Here is a 19,600-nt window from a genome sequence, read left to right as displayed (position 1 = left end):
GGGGGAAAGCAAACCCAGGTCACCAATGCTATTTATTTTAATGATTCTTTAAATATTCTGCATTTAAGGACTCCAAGCAATGGTGTGGTTATATCTATATTTACTGGATAAATGTATTTATTTATGGATGGGGCACTTTACTGCTGACAGTAAGGTTTGTTTTTAAGCCTGACCGGGGTAGAGGAAATACATACAAATAAACAATAAACCTAAACAACACTAAAATAACATCAGTTAAAACAATTAGAGTTACTTCCACTCAAGAAGTATTGTTTCCATTTTGCTATAACATGGGAAAAAACTCCATTTCCTAAGTCAGCTTGTAACTGATTTTGGATTTGCGGATTCTTGTAACAAAAGGGGATTTCTTTTGTCTGTTATTTATACTCTTCCTATGGCACCGTGTGTCCGTGTCGGTGTGTTTGGAGCGCCCTGTTTCAATGCAACAGCGAGGGGAGCCCGGAGCAGCGTTTCTACCCTGTCCCCATCTCGGTGGCTTAGCCAGGGCTTGGTGGCACTGGTTGGGCTGTTTTTCCTGCCCAGCGTGGTTGTACTGATGTGCAAGAGTGTGTTTGCAGAGGCAGTTCCTCCTAGGAGACTTTGTCCTGGATTTTAAAGTTTTATCATCTCTGAATTATGTATAATTCAGGAGCTTAGGAGACAAGAGTTAAAAATAGACTCTGGAAAACTCACTGTCAGTAATCAGCAGAAGGCATTGAGGAAGGGTCAGGATACGTTTCACTTGGGATGCTTTGCCTAATTATTCTAATGCTTTAATTGCATTTGCTTCCTTCACCCCACACGGGGAGTTTCACGCTGGGTTGTTCTGCCATTTTCTGTGTCTTTTGTTTCGTCCTGGAGCTGGCTGCAGCGGGATGAGGTGGGACAGCTTAGCTGCCACCAAGTATCTAATGCCACCAAGTATTTAATGCCATTTTAAATGCTGTCTTCCCTCTAGCTGGGTGTCTGCTCTCTGCCAGGAGCCAATAGCGAATGCCAAGAAAAGACAGCAGGAAGATAAGGGTCTAAATGATACTTCTTTGGGTCTGGGACTGCATGTGTAGAGTCTGTAATTCATTAAAATGCCCACCATTTCATGAAAGGGGACATATAGACCAGCATTAATGCTCAGCAAGTGGGAATCCAGGAGGTTGTGTCCTTGGGGCAACATGGGAAGGCAGGGCCCTGCAGGGAATAGTGCCGGTGTTTTTAATGGTAACTAAAGAGTGGTGTTTAGCTGTGACAGTCCTGGTCACCGTCACAGCATTCATTCCTCTATGTCCTTGCCCTTTTTTTGGGGAAAGAGTCTTCTCCAAGGTGCTCATCACTGAGGCACGTGTGCTGCAGCTACACGTTCAGCCTTTGCTGGTGATGTACAATTTATGGTGTGCTCCCCAAAGATGCAGTTAATCAGGAAATCCTCCAAGCTGGGACATCTCCCAGGAAACAACTTCCTATGCCTCCCATTTGAGGCATGTTGTGCCATGCCATGATTCATTGGGCAAGCGCGTTCTACTGTCAAGGTCCCACGGAGCATCCCTCCTCCACCATGGGGCTTGTCAGATTGGCGGTGGCAAAGCCGGAGGGGTTTTGCTCCTTTTCCAGCTCCTGGGTGGCTGGAAACTAAGTCCTCCTTGCCAACCCTATAGTTTAATTTAGCCCTGGCTCCAATGATTGAGGTTGCAGAAAGCATCCCTGGGTGGCCAGGACCCATGTGTGCTGTGTTGTGGGTGAGGAGTGATGGGAGAGCCACAACCATTAAGTGCTGTAAGGATTTACCTGCCTTTTATCTTGGGTGAGGAATATGTTGTAAAATTGTTGCACTTTTATTCCATTGATGTCGAGCACCAATTGATTCCTTATACAGAAGCAACTATTATTATAAGCACCTTCCAGGAAAAATTAATAGCTTGCAATTTGAAGGAACAGATTTATCACTTAAATTTTAACAGAGAGGAAATAATTTCCAGGCAGCTTCCTGACATTGTTTGATATTCTTCCATGGCTTCCAAAGCAGGTCAAGGCTTTGATTTTTGCGCCAGCCCTCTCCTTTCAAGAGGTAAAAAATTCCCTTCATGTAAGAGAGGAGAGTGGGTGGCCAGCCAGCGCCATGGGAGTTCCTGGAAGGGGAAGAGGCAACAGCAATTAGCCTCCAAGGAGGTGGCTCTGCTGGAAGTGCCCACAGGACTTACGTGCGTTGATAAATGCTGGCCTTGGGTGGGTAGAGGTGATGGGGATGATGCCAGCAGGGAGGCAGTGGCACCTTTGCCACGTTTTTCATGTGCAATTGGATGACTGGAATGGTTGTACTAAGCACTAGCACATTCAACCCCATAGGCACCATGAGTGTGGGACCGGCACAATAAAAGTTAAATATATCTGCAGCTCTGTGCTGTCCCGGAATTTCCTGCCTCAGATAATCCATCCTATAGGCAGATGAAAGCCTTACCACAGGGTGTTGCAAGTCACTGGGTTGGTTTCTGTGGATCATTTCTGGAACCCCAATATATTTATTTTTTTACGCTCCCTCCAGCCTTGGTATTTCTGTTGTCGCCTTTGCACAGGCAGATGGGGTGTCTTCGGGCCTCCATGAACCCAGCCCCACCTCTCCCTTCCCACCCCCCTAGAAAATAAATCCCACCCTGAACTTTGTGTGCAATAAAACTGAGCAAAACTTCCAGCGCCTACCGCAGGCCTAATAACCTGTTTGTTCAGTTCAGGCCTTCTGCAACCATTTGTTTAAGATAAGTAAGGGCGGAGATGTTTCTTGAGGGCACAAAAGACTCTTGAGATAAAGCTCATGCAGACTGATCCTGCGATATGGCTGGATCATTTCTTTTCCTTCTCTCATCACCCCAGCGTTGGGTTTTTCCATCAGTCCAGTTGCTTTTCTCAACCTTTCGTTTGCTCTTGGGGTTTCAGTGTTGCTGTTTGGCATTCAGGCATCTTCACCTGCTTGACCATCACAGGCTGGGAGTGTTTCTGCTGCATGGGAAATGTCTATGGAAGAGGCTGAATGAGTGGGTATGAGTGAAGACAGTCACTTTGTGGGGTGAGTTTTCACATCTGAAAGTCAGGCTGCATTAGACATGAAGACCATGGGGATGAAGCAATGAACCCCAGCCTCTCATAGCCCCTAGAGTCTTTGTGAAACACCCATGAATTTGGCCACCCCAGGCAACAGTTGCACTTGAGAAGTGCAGAAGTGGAGGAGAAGGAGGGAGGGTGCAGGTTGGTCCCAAATAGGACCATCCCTTTTGTAAGGCAGTTGTTGTCAGATGCCAAAGGAGTCCCTGGGATTTGCTACCTAAGGGTGGTCACAGAAGGACCAGCAGCAGCAAAAAACCCTGCCTCATTTCTGCTTATCTCCTTGTGATTTGCCACGTGATTTACCATCACCAGTAAAAGAGGCAAAGCTGGTGCCTCCCTCCAACATCTTCAGCTGATGCTGCTGCAGAGGAGAAGCATGACAAAAACGATAGCAAAGCTCCTGCTCGCAGCAGGGTAGCTCTAAAACCAACCATTTCCCTCCTCTGGTCCTGCCCCTCTTCCTTGTGTCCTTCCCAGGCCAGTACCCCGCAGGTTAGTGGGCTGAGACGTGGAGTAGGATGGCTCAGGAGAGGGATGTTGCTGGGGAGGGGCAGGTATCGGTGGGGGGAGAGGTGGAGGCTCTTGGGTCGCTGCAGATGGCCAACAAGATCTTGAAAGCTTTTTATTTGTTCTTTCATTAAACTTTGATGTAAATGGGTCTAGGGCAGCAGAGAGGCAGCTGCCAGCTTTCTGGATTCCCACAGGCAGGTGGATGGGGTTGAGGGTTGGGCAGACACCTTCATTAGGAAGGTAAAGCATGAAAAGAGTGCATGTGGGCGTCAAACCTGCTCCCCTCTGCCATCTGTTTGCAGCAATTTCGGTAGATGACAGATTTCCCTTGGCGTATGCTAGCTGGCCATATGACAGTCACCTAAGCTTGCCAGACATCACCTTCCCTTCTCCAAGAGCTGCTTTCCCCGAAACATCTAAAAATGGATATGCACATCACAACATAGCTGATCTCTAGGGGACCAGCCCAGAGAGTAGACTGGTCCTGAATGCCCCTTCTCTTCCAGAGCTGTTGGCCTTTCTTGTTACAGTGTGCATGTTTATAATTTAAACTTGACATACATATACATGCATTAGAAGTCCCATGGGCTTCTCAGGTTCTGCTCCAAACTTCCCACCATGTAAACCGCAGAGTGTTTTGCTCCAAAATTGAAAATGACCCCTATTAATGGTCCTTCCTAAGACCATGGGCTCCTTGTTCTTTGCTTTTCCCACACCCCTTGCTTCCAGAACCAGCAGCACTGAAATGTTGGTTTGTTACGTTCTCCTTGAGCTACCTGCAAATAAATATCAAAATAAAACCGATGTGGGAGAGAGACCAAATGTGATTTTGCTGCCCACTGAGAAGCTGCAGACCTGCCTATGAAAACCATGAGCAGCTGGGCTTGATGGTGCCTTCTGGCTCAAGCAGGAGCAAAAACCATTCCTCTTGTGTAGGTCTTCTTGTAGACCCACTGCAGAGTGGAGGGTGGTCTTCTGCCTTGCAAGACATTTCCCTTTGGCTCTGTTCAGGGATTTCAGCTTCATAAAGAGTGTGTCCACTGAAAAATGAAAGAGCTGCATTTCAGATCCACGTTGTCCTCAGCAAGCCAGCTCTATTGAAGGCACTTCCATTGCTGTCCTGCAGATTGCCTCCAGACAAACCTAAGAGCCATGTCATCAAGGCGCTCACCATGCCCTTGGGACTCTGGCCTGTCCCCACCCACCCAGCACCCTCGGTCTTCTCCAGCCACTCCGCCCTTCTTGCGAGTTGCTGATATTTCCTTTTACATCATCTCGCTGCACAAAAAAAGTCGATTTTTCTGCCTTCCAAATTTAGCTCTGTTTAGGCACCAAAATAGACAAGAGTAGGGACCAGTGACTGTTTTTTTCCAAAACATTGTCTCATGACTAGGACTAAGGAAAGGAACTGCTCGGCTGGAAAAGGGAGATCCTTGATTTTCCTAATGGGGACACCAAGTTCCCTGTTCAGGCACAGGCATGCTCCTTGGATTAGGAGCCTTATTCCCATGTAATTAATCTATCTCTCACCCTCATGCTGTCTGCTGCTGGTGCGCAGAAGTCTGAGGAAGCAGTGGATGCTCTGCAAGGAGGACATGCAGCAATGCACCACCGTACATATGGTTTCTCGTTGGAAAGAGCAGAAAGGCAGCTTCTGAGACTTAATGAAGGCTTCGCGTTGAGGAAATCAGTGCCTTAGGTCCTTGTGTTCTGCAGAGATGGTTTCATTTTACATGGTAATTGTATTTGCACATGTGTCTGCAATGCAGCTTAAATTCTTAAAAATACCCCACACTTTAGCCTGCTGTGGTGGTACAACATTGGAAACAGTCTCACTGAGTATTGTACTATTTTTAGCCAGATTTCCTAAACTAGCACGGCTGATGTGATTGGACTGTGCGTATCTGCTCCCTCCCTTCCTTTTCTCATTCACTTTGGTACCCATTGGCCAATTTCAAGCACATTTTCAGAGGAACAGAGATCTTGGAGATATTAAGCTCCTCCTGTGCATTCAGTGAAAATAAGTGACCAGGAAAATAAGTGATGAGGAAGACTCAAACCACAGCCTTCAGTAATGAAGAAGGTTCAGTATGATTCTAAGCTATTAGACATCAAAGATGCCACACAGAATTAACCATGAGGTGTTTGGCTGCAGGAGAAGCCCAAGTCAGACCTGGTTAACTAGGTGATAACCCAGCCACAGCCTGAGGAGAGCAGGTTGTCAGCCTTCCCTACTCCCAAACTACCTCCTCTTAGTCAAAGATGGGCTATGTTTGAGCCATGAGATGAGATCTGGGGAGCATGAGGAGAGCTCTTCCTGGTGCTGGGTGCAGGGACATGAGCAGAGGACCACAGAACAACGTGCGTCACTGAGTAGATCCTCGCTTGATAAGCAGATCTGCAAGAAAGCTAAGGCAACTTCACGTAATGATGGCCTCTGTACCATTGCTATGAGGGATCGTGTAGGATGCTGTGGCTGGTGTGGCACCTCTGGGTGTTAAGGGTGTTTTAGTGGAAGAGAAGGATAATTTGGTCACCAAGAATGGGTACTACTCTTGAACATGCTTTCTAATGCCTGTGCTAAACCATATGATCATGGCACATCCAATTTTCTCTGGAAGGGTTAATAATGAAGAAGAAAGTTAAAGGGAAACTACCTTCTCAGGAAACACACTTGAAGACTGCAGCCAAAGCAAGATTCAGATGAGGACGTGCTAGCCAGCAGCAGGACTTACCCAGGGGCTGGGTGAGTTCTTCATTGCTTGAAGTCTCGAAGAGCGAAGGTCTCCAAAGTGGAAGAGCTGTAGGGTTGCTGCAGTAGCAGTTTCTCCAGGCTCTTTGCAGATGGCCAGGATGGATGGTCACAATAAACCCTGTTGGTCTTGGACTCGAGGATGTCTTCTCTGGTCTGCAAGCTTTAATTCATTACCATCCCCAGCAACCTTTCTCCTCCATTACATCTTCCACCAGAGGAACTCAAAATATTATTATCTCAGTAACTGCTACTAAAATTAACTGTCATTTTTAAGGCTCTTCACACAGAGAGGGACTTTTTTTTAAGTCGGTGTGTTATGTTGTCATGCCAATGTGACAAAGCTGCTGCTCGATGAGACGCATTCCCACCCAGCCCTTGCCCAGGCTGCTCCCTCGTGGCCCCTCGTGCATGGTGATTCACCAGCAGTGGCTGGAGCTCAGAGGCTAAGATAGATTGCAGTGGAAATAAAAGGAGCGACTTTTACAAGGCTTTTATTGCCAGCCTGGGAAGTACAATACTGCATAAATAAAAATCATTATGGTTATGACAGCTCTGTAGTCCCTGGAAAATAAATAATACTTTGCACTTACATCGTGCCTTTCGTCCAGGAACCTCAGAGCTCTTTGCTCACATTAATGAAGCCTCACGATGCCCATAGTAGGATGGTAAATACAGCATCCCCCTTATCAGATGAACATAGCAAGTCAGAGAGTCGGCACCTTCCGCAGAGAGAGGACAAGGCAGCAGCTTGAGTTACACACAGCTCTTCCACTGATGTGACCAGGGCAAATCATTAAATGTCCTAGTCATCTCAGTTGTTTCCAGTAGGTGGATGCCACCTGTCCTTACCCCAGGGGTGGCATGGGTTGACCTGCTCACAGTGGGCAAAGCACAGCAAGATGCTCATGACAAAGTTGTTGACTTGCTAACGGCATGGGGGCACAGCCCAACAGACCAGACAGCTGTGGCTCATGTTTGCTTACTCCAGTATCCTCAAAATGCTGCTGAGCATCATCCCCATACAGACATTTTTACAGCTGAGTTTTAGATAAATAAATAAATCTGAAGGAAACAACCCAGTGAAAGTGGATGGTTTAGGTACACCAGTATCAGCAGTGTCATGTGTGAAGTGGGTGAATTCCCTGTAGATGGTGTATATTGGAATCCATCCATATGTGGTCCAGTTATTTGTCCCTTGTGGTTTCTCCCATACAGAAATTGCAGATAACTTAATTCTCTGCTCATTGCAGCGGCCCTGAGAGGGTACAACAAGTCTGTGGATTTCCAGACCTGCTTCGATAGGGTCTGAGATGTTGTAAGGATGTTTGGATGGGAACTGTTTCTTTTATCATGCTCCTCTGTAGGGTGTACAGCTCTGTCTCACTCTGACCCCTTCCATATTGATGCCTCCTGTATCTTGGAGCTGATCGCTGCTTTTCCCTCTGTTTTACAGGGTTACCATCCGTTGACTCATGAAGCTGAAATTGCACACACCAAAAAACTGTTCAGAAGGAGGAGAAATGACCGGAGGTAGGTGAAACCTCTTTAATGTTTTTTTTTAATCTTCTCTTCTTCATTGCACATCTTCCCCCACTGTTTCATGGAGCGTCTTTGGACAATACTGCAGTTTAGCAGCTGCCAGTGTTGGGTTAATGCATAAACCCTTATTTGAGCACTAACATCCTGAAAATGTCTGTCCATCCCCCTGGTTTGTCTTTTAAATCTGGGGTATGTCCTGTATTGCTCCAGAAGTATCTTAAGGACCTCCTCTTTCCCGTATACTTATTCCAGCATAGCCAGATCCCCCCACTTGTATTAGAAGAGGCAGCTGGCAAGGTATTATCTGTAAAAGCTTTGAGTCCTTGTGACTTGCTTCCTCTCTTTCTATTGAAAAGCAAAATTTGCTGACTTTCAGGGTTGCCTGCAAAGCGGGTATGGTTGAGAGGGGTTTGCAGCAAGCATCGGATGCCTGTCTGCATGAAGGAAGGGATGTACTAAATAGGCAGCTCAGTTCCTGTGGCATTGGTGATTTCAATCCATTGAGTTAATTTAATTGGGTCAATTGGATATTTAATTGTGTAAATTGCATATTTAATTATATGAGGGCATCTAGAGTCCTTGATAGGAATTGTGACTATGGTTAAATGTGAAAATAAGCGGGGAATAAGGGAGTTAGTTGTACCTGCAGCTTTATTTCTGCCAGCGTGTTCTGCTGTCGCTGAGACAACATAACCGGGGCAATAAAGCATTTCTAAAACCAGGAGTTTGCAAGGTTAATGTTATTTAACAGGAGAAAAAGTGGCCAATGTTTTCTCCTAAAGTGATCTGAAATCTGTGTCTGAGCTGTGATGCCTCACGGGGGGATTTTTGGGGAAGTCCTACAGACACCTGTAATAGTTGTTGGAGTGTGTCCTCAAATCTCCCCATCACTTCTCAACTTGTCAACAGCCATGATGTAGTTAATTCTGTGCTTGGTTTGGTTTTCCCAAATTTTACCAAGCAACCAAAAAACAGCTGAAAAGAGTTTGCTCAGGCGTCCTAGAAACATTCTTCTGTGGGCACGGTAGTTTGTCAGCAGCAAACTCCATTTTCTCTCCTCTTTGGGGCTCCTTCCTTTTTTCCTGTATGCAGTTTAACAGACAATTTCATCTTGTGATTTAGGAAAAAAAAAAGGGCTTGTTTCAGCTAGGTTGCAGCCTGTGATCACTGAAATGTGGTTAAAACCAAGCTGAAGTCTGCTTGTGTTGCAAGAGAGAGCTGGGTGGGCTTCCTCGCAGCGCTGGGCTGGGCTTCCCGAGAAATTGCAGCTGAGGTTGGAGCATCTTGCTCCCATCCTGTCTCACCAAGTGGGTCTTCCTCTGCCATCCGAAGAGTGTATGATGCTGCGGGAGAGGAGACCTGCAGAGCCAAGGGGTCTCCTGCCTGAAGCCCCATGCCCAAAGCTGCGCTGGACCAGAGCCATGGAACTGCATGTTGGTTCTTCCCTCCCATTCAAAAAAACAGCCGGTTCAAGGGATCACACCAGACATGTATTTCTATTTCTTTTTCTTTCTGGTCCCTTCAGATAAACCATCAGCAGACAGAAACATTCAGCCCCTCAGGGTATCCCTGCCTCCAGCACAGATGGCAAGGAGAGATAGCAAAAGAAACTGCCTTGGGCTGGGGTTGGAAGATTGCAGGGTGAGATACAGCCCAGACCAAGTAGCACTGGGATAATATCCCAGGAGGAGAGACAGAAGCCTTAAAAAAACCAGTTGATAGGGCATCGTGTGGGAGGAGACATGGGGCCATTTCAGCCCTAAGCAGTCATGAATGAAATAAAATGGAAAGAGCAGAGGGTATGCAGTCCTGCCCAAGTCCTCCACGGACATCCATGGTGGTATCAAAGCTTAGACAGAAAAAAATACTTATTTTAATTGCAAAAAGCTAAGCTCGGGTAGCAGGAGCTGGAGTGAAACAACAGTCTCTTAAATAATTATTTAAACAGAAAAGGCATGGTCCCATCCCCTAGACTTCGGCTGGGGACCTCAGCAGCCCCCCTCTCCCCACGCCACGTGGTTTGCTGCTGGGGGTTTTCAGCATCCCCTTGCCTCTGCAGTGCATTTGGGACTAAGAGGGGAGTTTTAGTCCTTCTAGTGCCACTTGAGATGCCCCCAGAGAGCACTTGCTCCTTAAAATTGATGTCTAGCAGTAAGTGAGGTCTTAGAATGGTTATTTTATGAGAAAAACATGGTAGAAATAGGGAAAAAAAGGGAATAGGAAAAAAACCCAGACTGTATTGGAGCACAAACAGGTTACAAAGCTATTCACGCTTTATTGCAGTGCCATTATCTTAAAGTCGCAGGCATCATTCTGGGGGAGAAAAGCTTCATTTCGGAGCTGGTGGAGCCACACAGGTGGCATAAACATCCCTCAGGATGAGATTTTATGGCCAGCAAAACAGTTGGGAGTTACGGGCTTTTTGTTTTAAACCTCATCTGGATACAGAGAGACTCAAAATTGCAAGACTGTGGATGAGGCATCGGAGGCAGTGAGGCTTGGGAGAGGCTGAGCGAGGCCATTTGGTGGTGCATGGGTTGGGAGAGGGGCTAGGAAGCAGCTCTGGATGCCTAGAGCCAAGGGAAGAAGAGCTGGTTTCTTAGAAAGGGGTTGGTAGCAGCCAAGGATGGGAGTAGGGTTGACATGCAATGGATTTGCAAGAAGAAAAGAGGTTGTCCTGCTCCGTTGGTTAGAAGCAGGTGTGGCCCCAAAGCCCTGGCGCAGTTGAGTCTGTTTTTCATCAGGCAGCTTTTCCCCTTCTCCTGAAGGTGGTGAGCACTTGGCACTAAGCAGTGCCCCAGACCCCACGAGCAATGCCTGTCTGTGGTGCACCATCTCTCCCTGCCCGGGACCTGCCTCATCTGAGAAGGATGACACATCCCAGGTGACCATGGTGGGCATCCTCCTGCCATGTGCAGGAGTCACCGCTCGCAAGTGGACATCCAGCTTGGGTCGAGGAGTTAAGCCTCAGGCTGACCTCTGCATGATGCACAGGTCCAGCTGGCCTTGCCTGGTGGTAGATGACTTTCAGGTTGGCTGGTACTTTATATAACACAGCTATTATAAAAGAGCTGATAAAGCACATTGGTATCCAGAAATCTGCCTATTTTTTTCCAGCTAGTCTTATAAATTATACTGGTTCCCCCCCAGAGCGCGTGCGGGCTCCTCTCCCCTCCCTGATGGGGGGAGGGGATTTCTGATGATTCAGAAGGGGCCACATCTTGGGCTAGCAAGACACCTTTTGTTTCTCATGCGAAACAACGCTGACATCCAGCCGTGCTATAAATAGTGCCCGTCCCTGCTTCCTTCCCGTCACCTCTCCTCGGGAAATGCTGTCACCGTGTTGCGGAGGAGCATACGGCTCACCTACCCTGAGGTCTCTGCTGTGCACCTTTCACTCCCTTGGGGAGAAGCAACCCTATGGGCCTGCAACCATAGCTCTCTCCTTGCATATACGATACATTTTTGCATTCCACGAGTCATTTTTCCATGGGATGCATGCTTCATTTGTTGCATAAGATAGATATGAAGAGCGAATTAGAGGTGTCATTAAAACAGGCTTCGACTTTCCCAGTTAAGGACCACTGTGGGTCTGTTAGTTAGACACATTTTCAGTAACAGCGATCAACATCAGAGCCACATCTGGTGGAGGGTTTGATTGCACAAGGTATTGTAAAAGCCTGCAGGAGGTGGTGAGGTCCTTGCTGCGAAGAGCTTATAGTCAGGGCAGACCAGGGAGAGGTATTGCCCTCCCCACCTCACCCGGCAGAAATCCTGCACCCAGTGTTTTCTCTGTTGGTTTAGACACACGAGGTGTCTAAACTGGCACCTCCTGATGAGGGTGATGGAGGGCATCACCACTTAATGGGATCACTGAAGGATAGCAACAGAGGCAAGTTTTTTCATAGATGTCCATGTGAGCAAGTGTTAAACACCAATGACCATTTCATTGTCCCAAACGCTGCCACATGAGACCCACCCTACCTAGATATCACCAAAGGCAACTTGGTTTGATCTCCCATAGGCAACCACCTCTAGGGAAGGAGGGACTTTCCCTGGGCAGTGGCAGGACCTCTCCTGCCCTTCTCTCCTGCAAGCAGTCTAGAGAAAAAAATTTCTCTGGGATATGGGGCACAATGGACCCATTTCTCAAGTCCTCTCCTCTGACCCTTCCCAACCCAATGCCCCTCTGCTAGTGGAGCACAAGCTGTGCTGGGACATGGTCTCCTTGGGCAGGTGGGCTCTGAGTTTGGCCCCTTGTTTTTCAAAAAGTTCCCAAAAACACCATTTCTTGAGTATCTGTTGAAGCATTGCAAGTCAACTTGGTGCTGCACAAGGTTTCTCCAGTTCCCATGGCATCCTGGTATGATGTGTTTTGGGATGGAGGGTCCGGCTGGCCAAACCCCACGGCTCGGAAATGCACGCACAGAGGCTTGCACCAGCCTTGTAGGAGTGATAAGAAATGTTGCCCAGTTTAGATAGGATTTACAAGGAATATATGGAGTTGCAATGGGTTAAGACAGGTGAGTTTGTACCTACTTCTTGGTCTTCTGGTTAAAAGAGTACTGAAATTGTTCTGCGTCACCTAGGGAAGAGGACAGTTTTGCTGAGGACCAGGAAAAGGTTGCTGAGGAAGTCTTAAAAAGTTTTCACCATCGCAGTCACATTGGTTCAATCACATCTTGTTGGATTCAAAAGTCAAATCAGGCTGAATACCTTACCAAGAGGAAATCCTCATGTGTGCATAGATGCTGGCTGGTATCTCACGGGGCTTTTGGTGGTCAGTCTATGGGCAAGGACAGGAGAGGATGACGGAGGGAAGCGCAGTCCCATGTCTTGGAGAGGATGGAGTAAAAGCCTAAGAGTTAACCAATCCCCTCTTTCCAAAAGGCATCTAAATTACTCTTTTCAATAGAAAAGGTGTGGATCCCTTGTGCTTCCTCCGTGTGCAGCTGGTGTGTCTCCAGGCTTTGGGATGACCAGAGCCACAGGGGGCTGCTCTGCCTACCCTGGCCAGGGCTGTTGGGGACCAGGGCTGGCCTTGGGTGAAGGACTGTCACCCTTAGCTGTGGCTGAGCTTCATCTCATCTCCTCCTTCTCCTGTTGGATGAGGTTTTAAGAGGGGTGTTTCTGCGCCAGGGAAATCCATCCTTCATAAAGCCCTTGCGTGGGATAAGGAGCTGGAGCAGAAGACTGCGTAGGTCCTCCTGGCTCATACACCGAGAGAAGGGGTGGGAGCAAAGAGGTTCATGTGCTTTCCCCATCTCCCTTCAGCATGCCCCAAATACCTATGGCTTTTGTCAACAGGATTACAGAAATGTCCTCAATTTTTCTCTTGTGTTGTCCCAGTTTGCTTCCTACCGTTAACTTGGCTTTACACTTAAATGATCAGGAAAAAACAGTCTGGATTTTGTGTGTGTGTGTGTTGTTTTCTGTTTTTAATTAGATTCAGAGCTGGGGAGGCAGAAATATCCTCCTTCCCCGGAGAGCCCTGAGTGGCTGTCAGTGACGGTTTCCTCTTCCTGAAGCAGGAGGGTTGTGTAAGCGTCGCTGACCCCTCCTGTTCGTGCCCACGCCGAAAATCGGGTTAGCTGGGATGAGTGCATGGGGGCGGGCACCCCTGTCCTGCCTCCCTGCTCAGAGCCCAGCTCATTCTGACAGGCCATCCCAGCTGGTCCACGTGGCCCCGGCCAGGGTCTTGCGTGGAGGCGAGTATGGTACTGCATAGGGACAGCCCAAAGGACAGTCACGGTGGGCTCGGGGCCAGGCAGGGAACATCCCAGATCCGCCAGCGGCTCCGCCGAGGAGCGTAGGCAAGCTGTGATATATTTCTTTTCCCATTATATTTGATTTTACAGACCCTCAGGGACACTCAACCACCTACAGTGATTAGTTCGACTGATTAAGCTGCTTTTCCTCTTGTGGCGAACTCCTTTTGTGAAGAGTTTTCAATAGCCATGCTGCTCGGGACATTGTTCCTGTACAATTTCCTTTCAAAACACCATAAAGGGCACTCTACCACTTTACCCTGTCATAAAACATCACAGGAATCAGCTTTGCCCAGCTTGCTCCTTCAAGGGCGAGATCTCCTCATTCAGGGAGAAGGTATGGAGTCGGGTGGGAGTCGCTGGACCGCATGATGCTGGAGTGAGATGGAGCCATTAGCAAGGAGGGATTTGAGATGAGATGAGACATAAAGCAAAAGTTTTCTGCTTTTTTTTTTTTTTTGCTGTTTGTTAATATGAGGATCCAGGGTCACCCAGGAAAGTGAAGAATAAAATAAACTTGAAAGCCCAGAGAAGGAAATGCTGCTTCGCACATGTCAGCTGGTTCAGCCTTGCCTGGCAGAGGCTGGGAGCGGATGCAGATGCTCTCGAGGTACCCGGGGGTAAACGGCAGGGGAAGAAAGGCTATTTCTGCTGAAGAAACACGCTTTTCTGAAGAGCAAGCGGATAAAACTGGTCATTTAATTAAGACTGGAAATCAGAGGAAGGTCTGCCTTGATTGCCACCAAGGGAGTAACAGATGTAGGGAACTGGAGGGGGTTGCAGTGGCACAAGGTCCTTCCTCCCCGTGTTTGTAGTTACTCCCATACCCTCTTGTGAGGCTATCGGGTAGGTCCGTATGAAGACCTGGTGTTGTTGGGACCTGGTTAGTCCATCAGCTACTCTTTGGGCAAGGCAGTGATGGAGCAGAGCAGAGATGGTATCAGGAGGGGTCAAGCAGGAACCCCTTCCTACCCACAGAGCTGCGCTGGCCAGACACGCTGGCATCACCCAACCCTGCTGCCCTTCCTTCCAGGCATCGAGGAGAAGGCTCTGCCAGGGGTCACGGCACTGGGACCCCGCTCCCAGGAGGAGGTTGTTGAGAACAAAGCCTGCACCAGGCTTCCCATTGAAGGAGTGGTCCTTGAATGATCAAAAAGCCACCTCCTGATGACCCGTGGGCATCCGGTTGGGGGTGACTCAGCCATAGGTGGAGCTGCTGGGCGGCACTGTAGCTTCTTGTCAAGAGGGACCTCTTGGAGCTGAGATCTGGAGGTGGCTTGGCTCCATCAAGACCCCTCACTGCCTTTGCACTGTGCTCTGGGCTCAGTGAACAGGACACAGCATGACATGGGGCTGTAGTAGTCAACACCATCCCTGTGCAGTAATCCCAGCCCCGGTACCTACAGGACACAGATGATCAATAGCTCTGCAGAAGCCATCTGAAGTTCAGCCAAGTTTATATCTATCATCAGTCCTAGACTGGCTCATCTTGCCTGCCCCAGCACTGTCCCCAGAGCTGCACACATAGGGTCTTCCCATTAGCCGAGCAGTCCATGTGAAACACCAGTAGCAGTAAGGTGGAGCAGTTGGTATTTAGCATCCATCGGGGAGTTTGTTTTGCCTGTCACCCGTGTCCCAAGCTGTGGCAGGGCAATTAGGGGTTTTCCACCCAGCTGCTCTTGTTTCTGCCGTCGTGATCAGTGCTAAGCCCTTGCGCACTGAGGGTATCAGTGAAAATATGCCCAGCCATGAGTCACCCCTGAAGGCAGATGGAGCGGCTGCAATCCTGCCAGCAAAACACACTGTGAAAGGTGATGCCATATTTACAGCTCCTTTCCTGATGCTAGCAACAAATAAAAGGATTTTGCATTTCATGTGATGCAGGGAAAACGTACTTCTGTAAATATTAGAGCGCTCTGTGGGCTCAAGACTAATGTAAAGAGAAAAATAAACCTTTGTGAGTTCAACAGGACACGCTCCACGTGAGCAGGACTTCAGGAGATGTGTATCCATTGCCATTCTCCATATCTGCTCCATCCTCCTTGTGTGCCTAGCTAAAGGCATGGTGCAGAAAGGTTAAAAGATACTCATTTAAGCAAATTTAATCCTTTCCTTTCATTGTTCCTTTTTTTTAATGCCAGGAGGCAGTGGCAGGAGAGAGCCGGGTGCATTTCCCAGCTGCAGGGTTGCCACCTCTCTATTGAGAGTGGCTTTGTCATTACGTAAAAACTACAACACAAGACTTTTTATTCCCTTTTTTTTATGATCTTGGCGACTGAAGTGACCCCTGTCCTGCAGACTAAATTTAACCTGAATTGCCAAGCTGCCAGTAGACTTTATGGCATCAGGAGGCTTTTGCAGGTTGTTTTTCTCCATCTCTGCAGCTGATTGAAAGACTTTACGTACCACCGGCAAAACATTTTACTGTTATGAAACCTCAATAGAAATGTAATGGCCTGCTGGATAAGCTCAGGGTCTTATCATGTTACTTCACAGAAAGCAAAATAATTGCTCCAGCAAAAAATCCGGGAGAACTTCAGTGTGTGGCTGTGGTGGAGGGACACCAGATTTAATCGAAATTCGGTATTTATTAGGTAACTTTCTCCTCTGTGGCAGCAGGGGCTGGGCTGGAGGACAGTGAGTTGTTGGCACCAACAGCTCTTCACTCCTTTTCTGCTGCTGCCCATTCTTGTGAGTGTTAGGGAATGGGGAGCAGGAGCTGGTGGTGGCTGTACAACTAGGGAGAAGGTTAGCAAAGCAACTGCTCTTGTGTCCAAGGCTCTGGGGGGGACATGGGAGACCTCATTTCAGTTCTCACCTTTATCAGAGTCTGCTGGGATTCACCTCCATGATCACAGCTGCTATTTCAGATGCCCTAGCATATAATGAAATCCATGCAAGGAGCTAGCAGACACTGGACTTTGTGAAACCTGCACCGAAATGGGGTGGGAGCCAGACAAGATGCAACAGAGCATCTCGAGTGACACCACCATCTGAATCCCACTGCATGTGTCCATAACTAAGTTGACTATATATGAACTGGGTGCCAAAGTTCCCGTTATGCTCAGAGGGGATGCAGTCAGTGGAGTTCGGAGGATGGTTCATCTCAGCATGAAGCAGGCATTTGGCCAGGTGACTCCCTCCCCAGTCTTCACCACCTGTACTGGTTGAGCTGCCATGGAGTTTAGATCCCCAGCTCACATTTGGCCTCTGATATCTGTGCTGGTTTTGGCTGGGATAGAGTTAATTTTTATATAGCAGCTAGTATGGGGCTATGTTTTGGATTTGTGCTGAAAACAGTGTTGATAACACAGAGATGTTTTAGTTGTTGCTAAGTAGTGCTTGTACTAAATCAAGGACTTCTCAGCTTCCCATGCTCTGCCAGGTGCACGAGGAGTTGGGAGGGGGCACAGCTGGAACAGCTGACCCACACTGGCCAAAGGGCTATTCCATACTGTATGTGTCGTGCTCAGCACATAAAGCTGGGGAAGAAGAAGGAAGGGGGGACGTTCAGGGTGATGGCGTTTGTCTTCCCAAGTCACCGTTACGCGTGCTGGAGCCCTGCTGTCCTGGAGATGGCTGAACCCCGCCTGCCCATGGGAAGGAGTGAAGGAATTCCTTGCTTTGCTTTGCTTGTGTGCGTGGCTTTTGCTTTCCCTATTAAACTGTCTTTATCTCAGCCCACGAGTTTTCTCACTTTTACTCTTCTAATTCTCTCCCCGATCCCACCGGGGGGGAGTGAGTAAGCGGCTGGGCGGGACTTAGTTGCTGGCTGGGGTTAAACCACGACAACATCACAGACACTTAAAATTAGGCAATTTGAACCCACCCTCTATGAAGCTGTGTAACACCCTCCCCATGCCTATGTGCTCCATGCGTTAAATGGTGTTTTCTCTTGTTGTTGTTCTGTATGCTAAGCATGTATGCACAGGGCCTGAAAGTCTCCACCATGGCACTCTGGTAAAAGTCCTGCGCAAGACTGAACTTTGTGAGCAACCCTACAATAATTCAGTGCTGCATGGAGAGGAGGGAGGATTCCCCTTCCCGTGGGACAAGGTGGGGGTTCCCAAAGGTGGCAGTCACAGGTGCTTGGAGAGCCCTAGAAAGCTTCTCACTGAGATCTTTTGGGCCCCACATAAGAAAAATTAGTCTGGCCATCTTACGAGAACAGGTTTCCTTGCTTTATTTGTCTTCCCATGTTGACCAGAACCAAGGAAGTCTGAAAAACAAAGAGCTGTGTGAGGAGTTGAGTCAAAACACCACGTGCTGGAGGAAGTGCTGGGACAGGGATTTGTTTCTGGGCTCTCTTCAGCAAGAACAAAGACTTGAGACTGGGCATCCCGTTCTATCCCATCTCATGGAGGGGAAATCTCTTCTCAGCCAAGGAAAGCAAGGGTTTGCAAGAGACATTTTCATGCTCGCAGAGAGTGCTGCCTTGGCACTCCTTGAGAAGCTTTGGGGGCAGCAGTCTGCCCTTCAGGCTGTGCTTGCCATAAGTATTTCTGGTGTCCGAAGAAAATGGGCTTGTGTCTGTACCTGGAAGATGCACATGGCTGATGAGATCCCTCACCCACATTTAGCTCGACTCCTTGTTGAGGCTGCCTGGCTTCACTGGCCAGAGCGAGCCCTCCTTACCCATCAGCTGGGTAGGTAGACCCTACCTGGGTCTACCAGCCAAGCCGGCTCAGCACTGCTAATGAGCAGGAGTTGACACCAGTCACTGGTGTTTCAGCAGCCTGGGTGAAGTGTGTAGTTGGCTTTTTTGCCCTTAGTTTTTCATAAACAGGTGTTGACAGAGCAAACTGTTGTCATGACAGGTGGAAGGGTTTAGCCCTGAGCCCCTTCAAGGCATTGCTAACTCCTGCTACAACCCCTAACTCGTTTTCACTTCAATTAACAATTTGCACCTTCTTCTAGAAGGTTTCTTCTAGAAGGGAGCTGGTGGGTGGATGCCCAGTTCATGGATCTGGTATGTCCCAAGGCAGGAGCTGGCTGAACTGGGGGGGGCTGAGGAGATGGTGGCATCTCAGGACGTGCATGGCAGTGATGCTTTTGGCACTTACATTTAAGACAAAACGTGAGCTGACCCAAACCCTCAGGGCCTGGTAGGATTTTGGGAATTGGTTGACGGGAGCTGTAGGGTCCTCAGCTCTGCCTAAGCTGTGTTGTGAATGTATATGTGCTCCTTTGAATTTGGTCCTAAATGTTGAGAGAAAATAAATATATATGCCTAGGTGTGTCATGGGCACAGGAAATCATGGAAGGGTCAGGAATGGACCCTAAAGCAGTATGGCTTGTAGTCCTGCATGTGAATTTTAAAGCTATCGTCTAGCTTGTGTTTAAAGGACAATATTACTTCATCTTACATGAAAATCTGCTGTTCTGCATTCATTATTATCTGATTCTGAGTTCTCAGGCATCATCTTCTTGTCCACTGTTTCATCTCTTATAAAAAGAATGGTTTTCCCTCTTGCTTACCCTCTTTATCTTTCACTCTCTGCTTAAAGATATATATATACACACACATACATAACCAAGGTATATACATATATAACCAAGTTGTCCCAGCATTTTGTTGTGCAAAATGTTTTCTCAGTAGGACTTTACCAAAAGAAAACTCCACACTCGTTCCCGCAAGCATCGCATGGGCAAGTCAAGAGGTTGGGATCGCAATGGCACACGTCCTCTTCGGGCCAGGTAGTTTTTGTGCTGGAAAGATTGCTAAGAAAAGCCCAAAACTCACTCAGGAGCGTGCCATGCAAGGTATTTATTTGAAAACTCTTTACAATAAGCTGACAGCCCACGTTCATGCAATTTTCATGCTGTCTTGAAGGGTTGCACTATTTCCAGAGCTGCTCCCATGCCGATCTATTCATGGCCAGCGCTAGGGCTCCTTTCACAAATAAAAATAGTCACAGGAATAGCCCTCACCCTGGAT

The 19,600-nt window shown here is 48.0% G+C and overlaps 1 protein-coding gene across 3 annotated transcripts in view; it reads left to right on the top strand.

Moving 5' to 3' along the window:
- CTIF (cap binding complex dependent translation initiation factor) overlaps positions 1 to 19,600 on the top strand; it is a 150,590-nt gene that overhangs the window by 73,628 nt on the left and 57,362 nt on the right. For all 3 annotated transcript variants that reach the window (XM_072859615.1, XM_072859614.1, XM_072859616.1), the window contains one exon: positions 7,809 to 7,885. In XM_072859615.1, coding sequence (XP_072715716.1) covers positions 7,809 to 7,885 — 77 coding nt within the window. The remainder of the gene's footprint in view (positions 1 to 7,808; positions 7,886 to 19,600) is intronic.

This window comes from Ciconia boyciana, chromosome 4, assembly GCF_034638445.1.
Source record: "Ciconia boyciana chromosome 4, ASM3463844v1, whole genome shotgun sequence".
Lineage (NCBI taxonomy): Eukaryota > Metazoa > Chordata > Aves > Ciconiiformes > Ciconiidae > Ciconia > Ciconia boyciana.
Note: the sequence above shows the minus strand (reverse complement) of the source record. Positions and strands in the feature narration are given on the sequence as shown.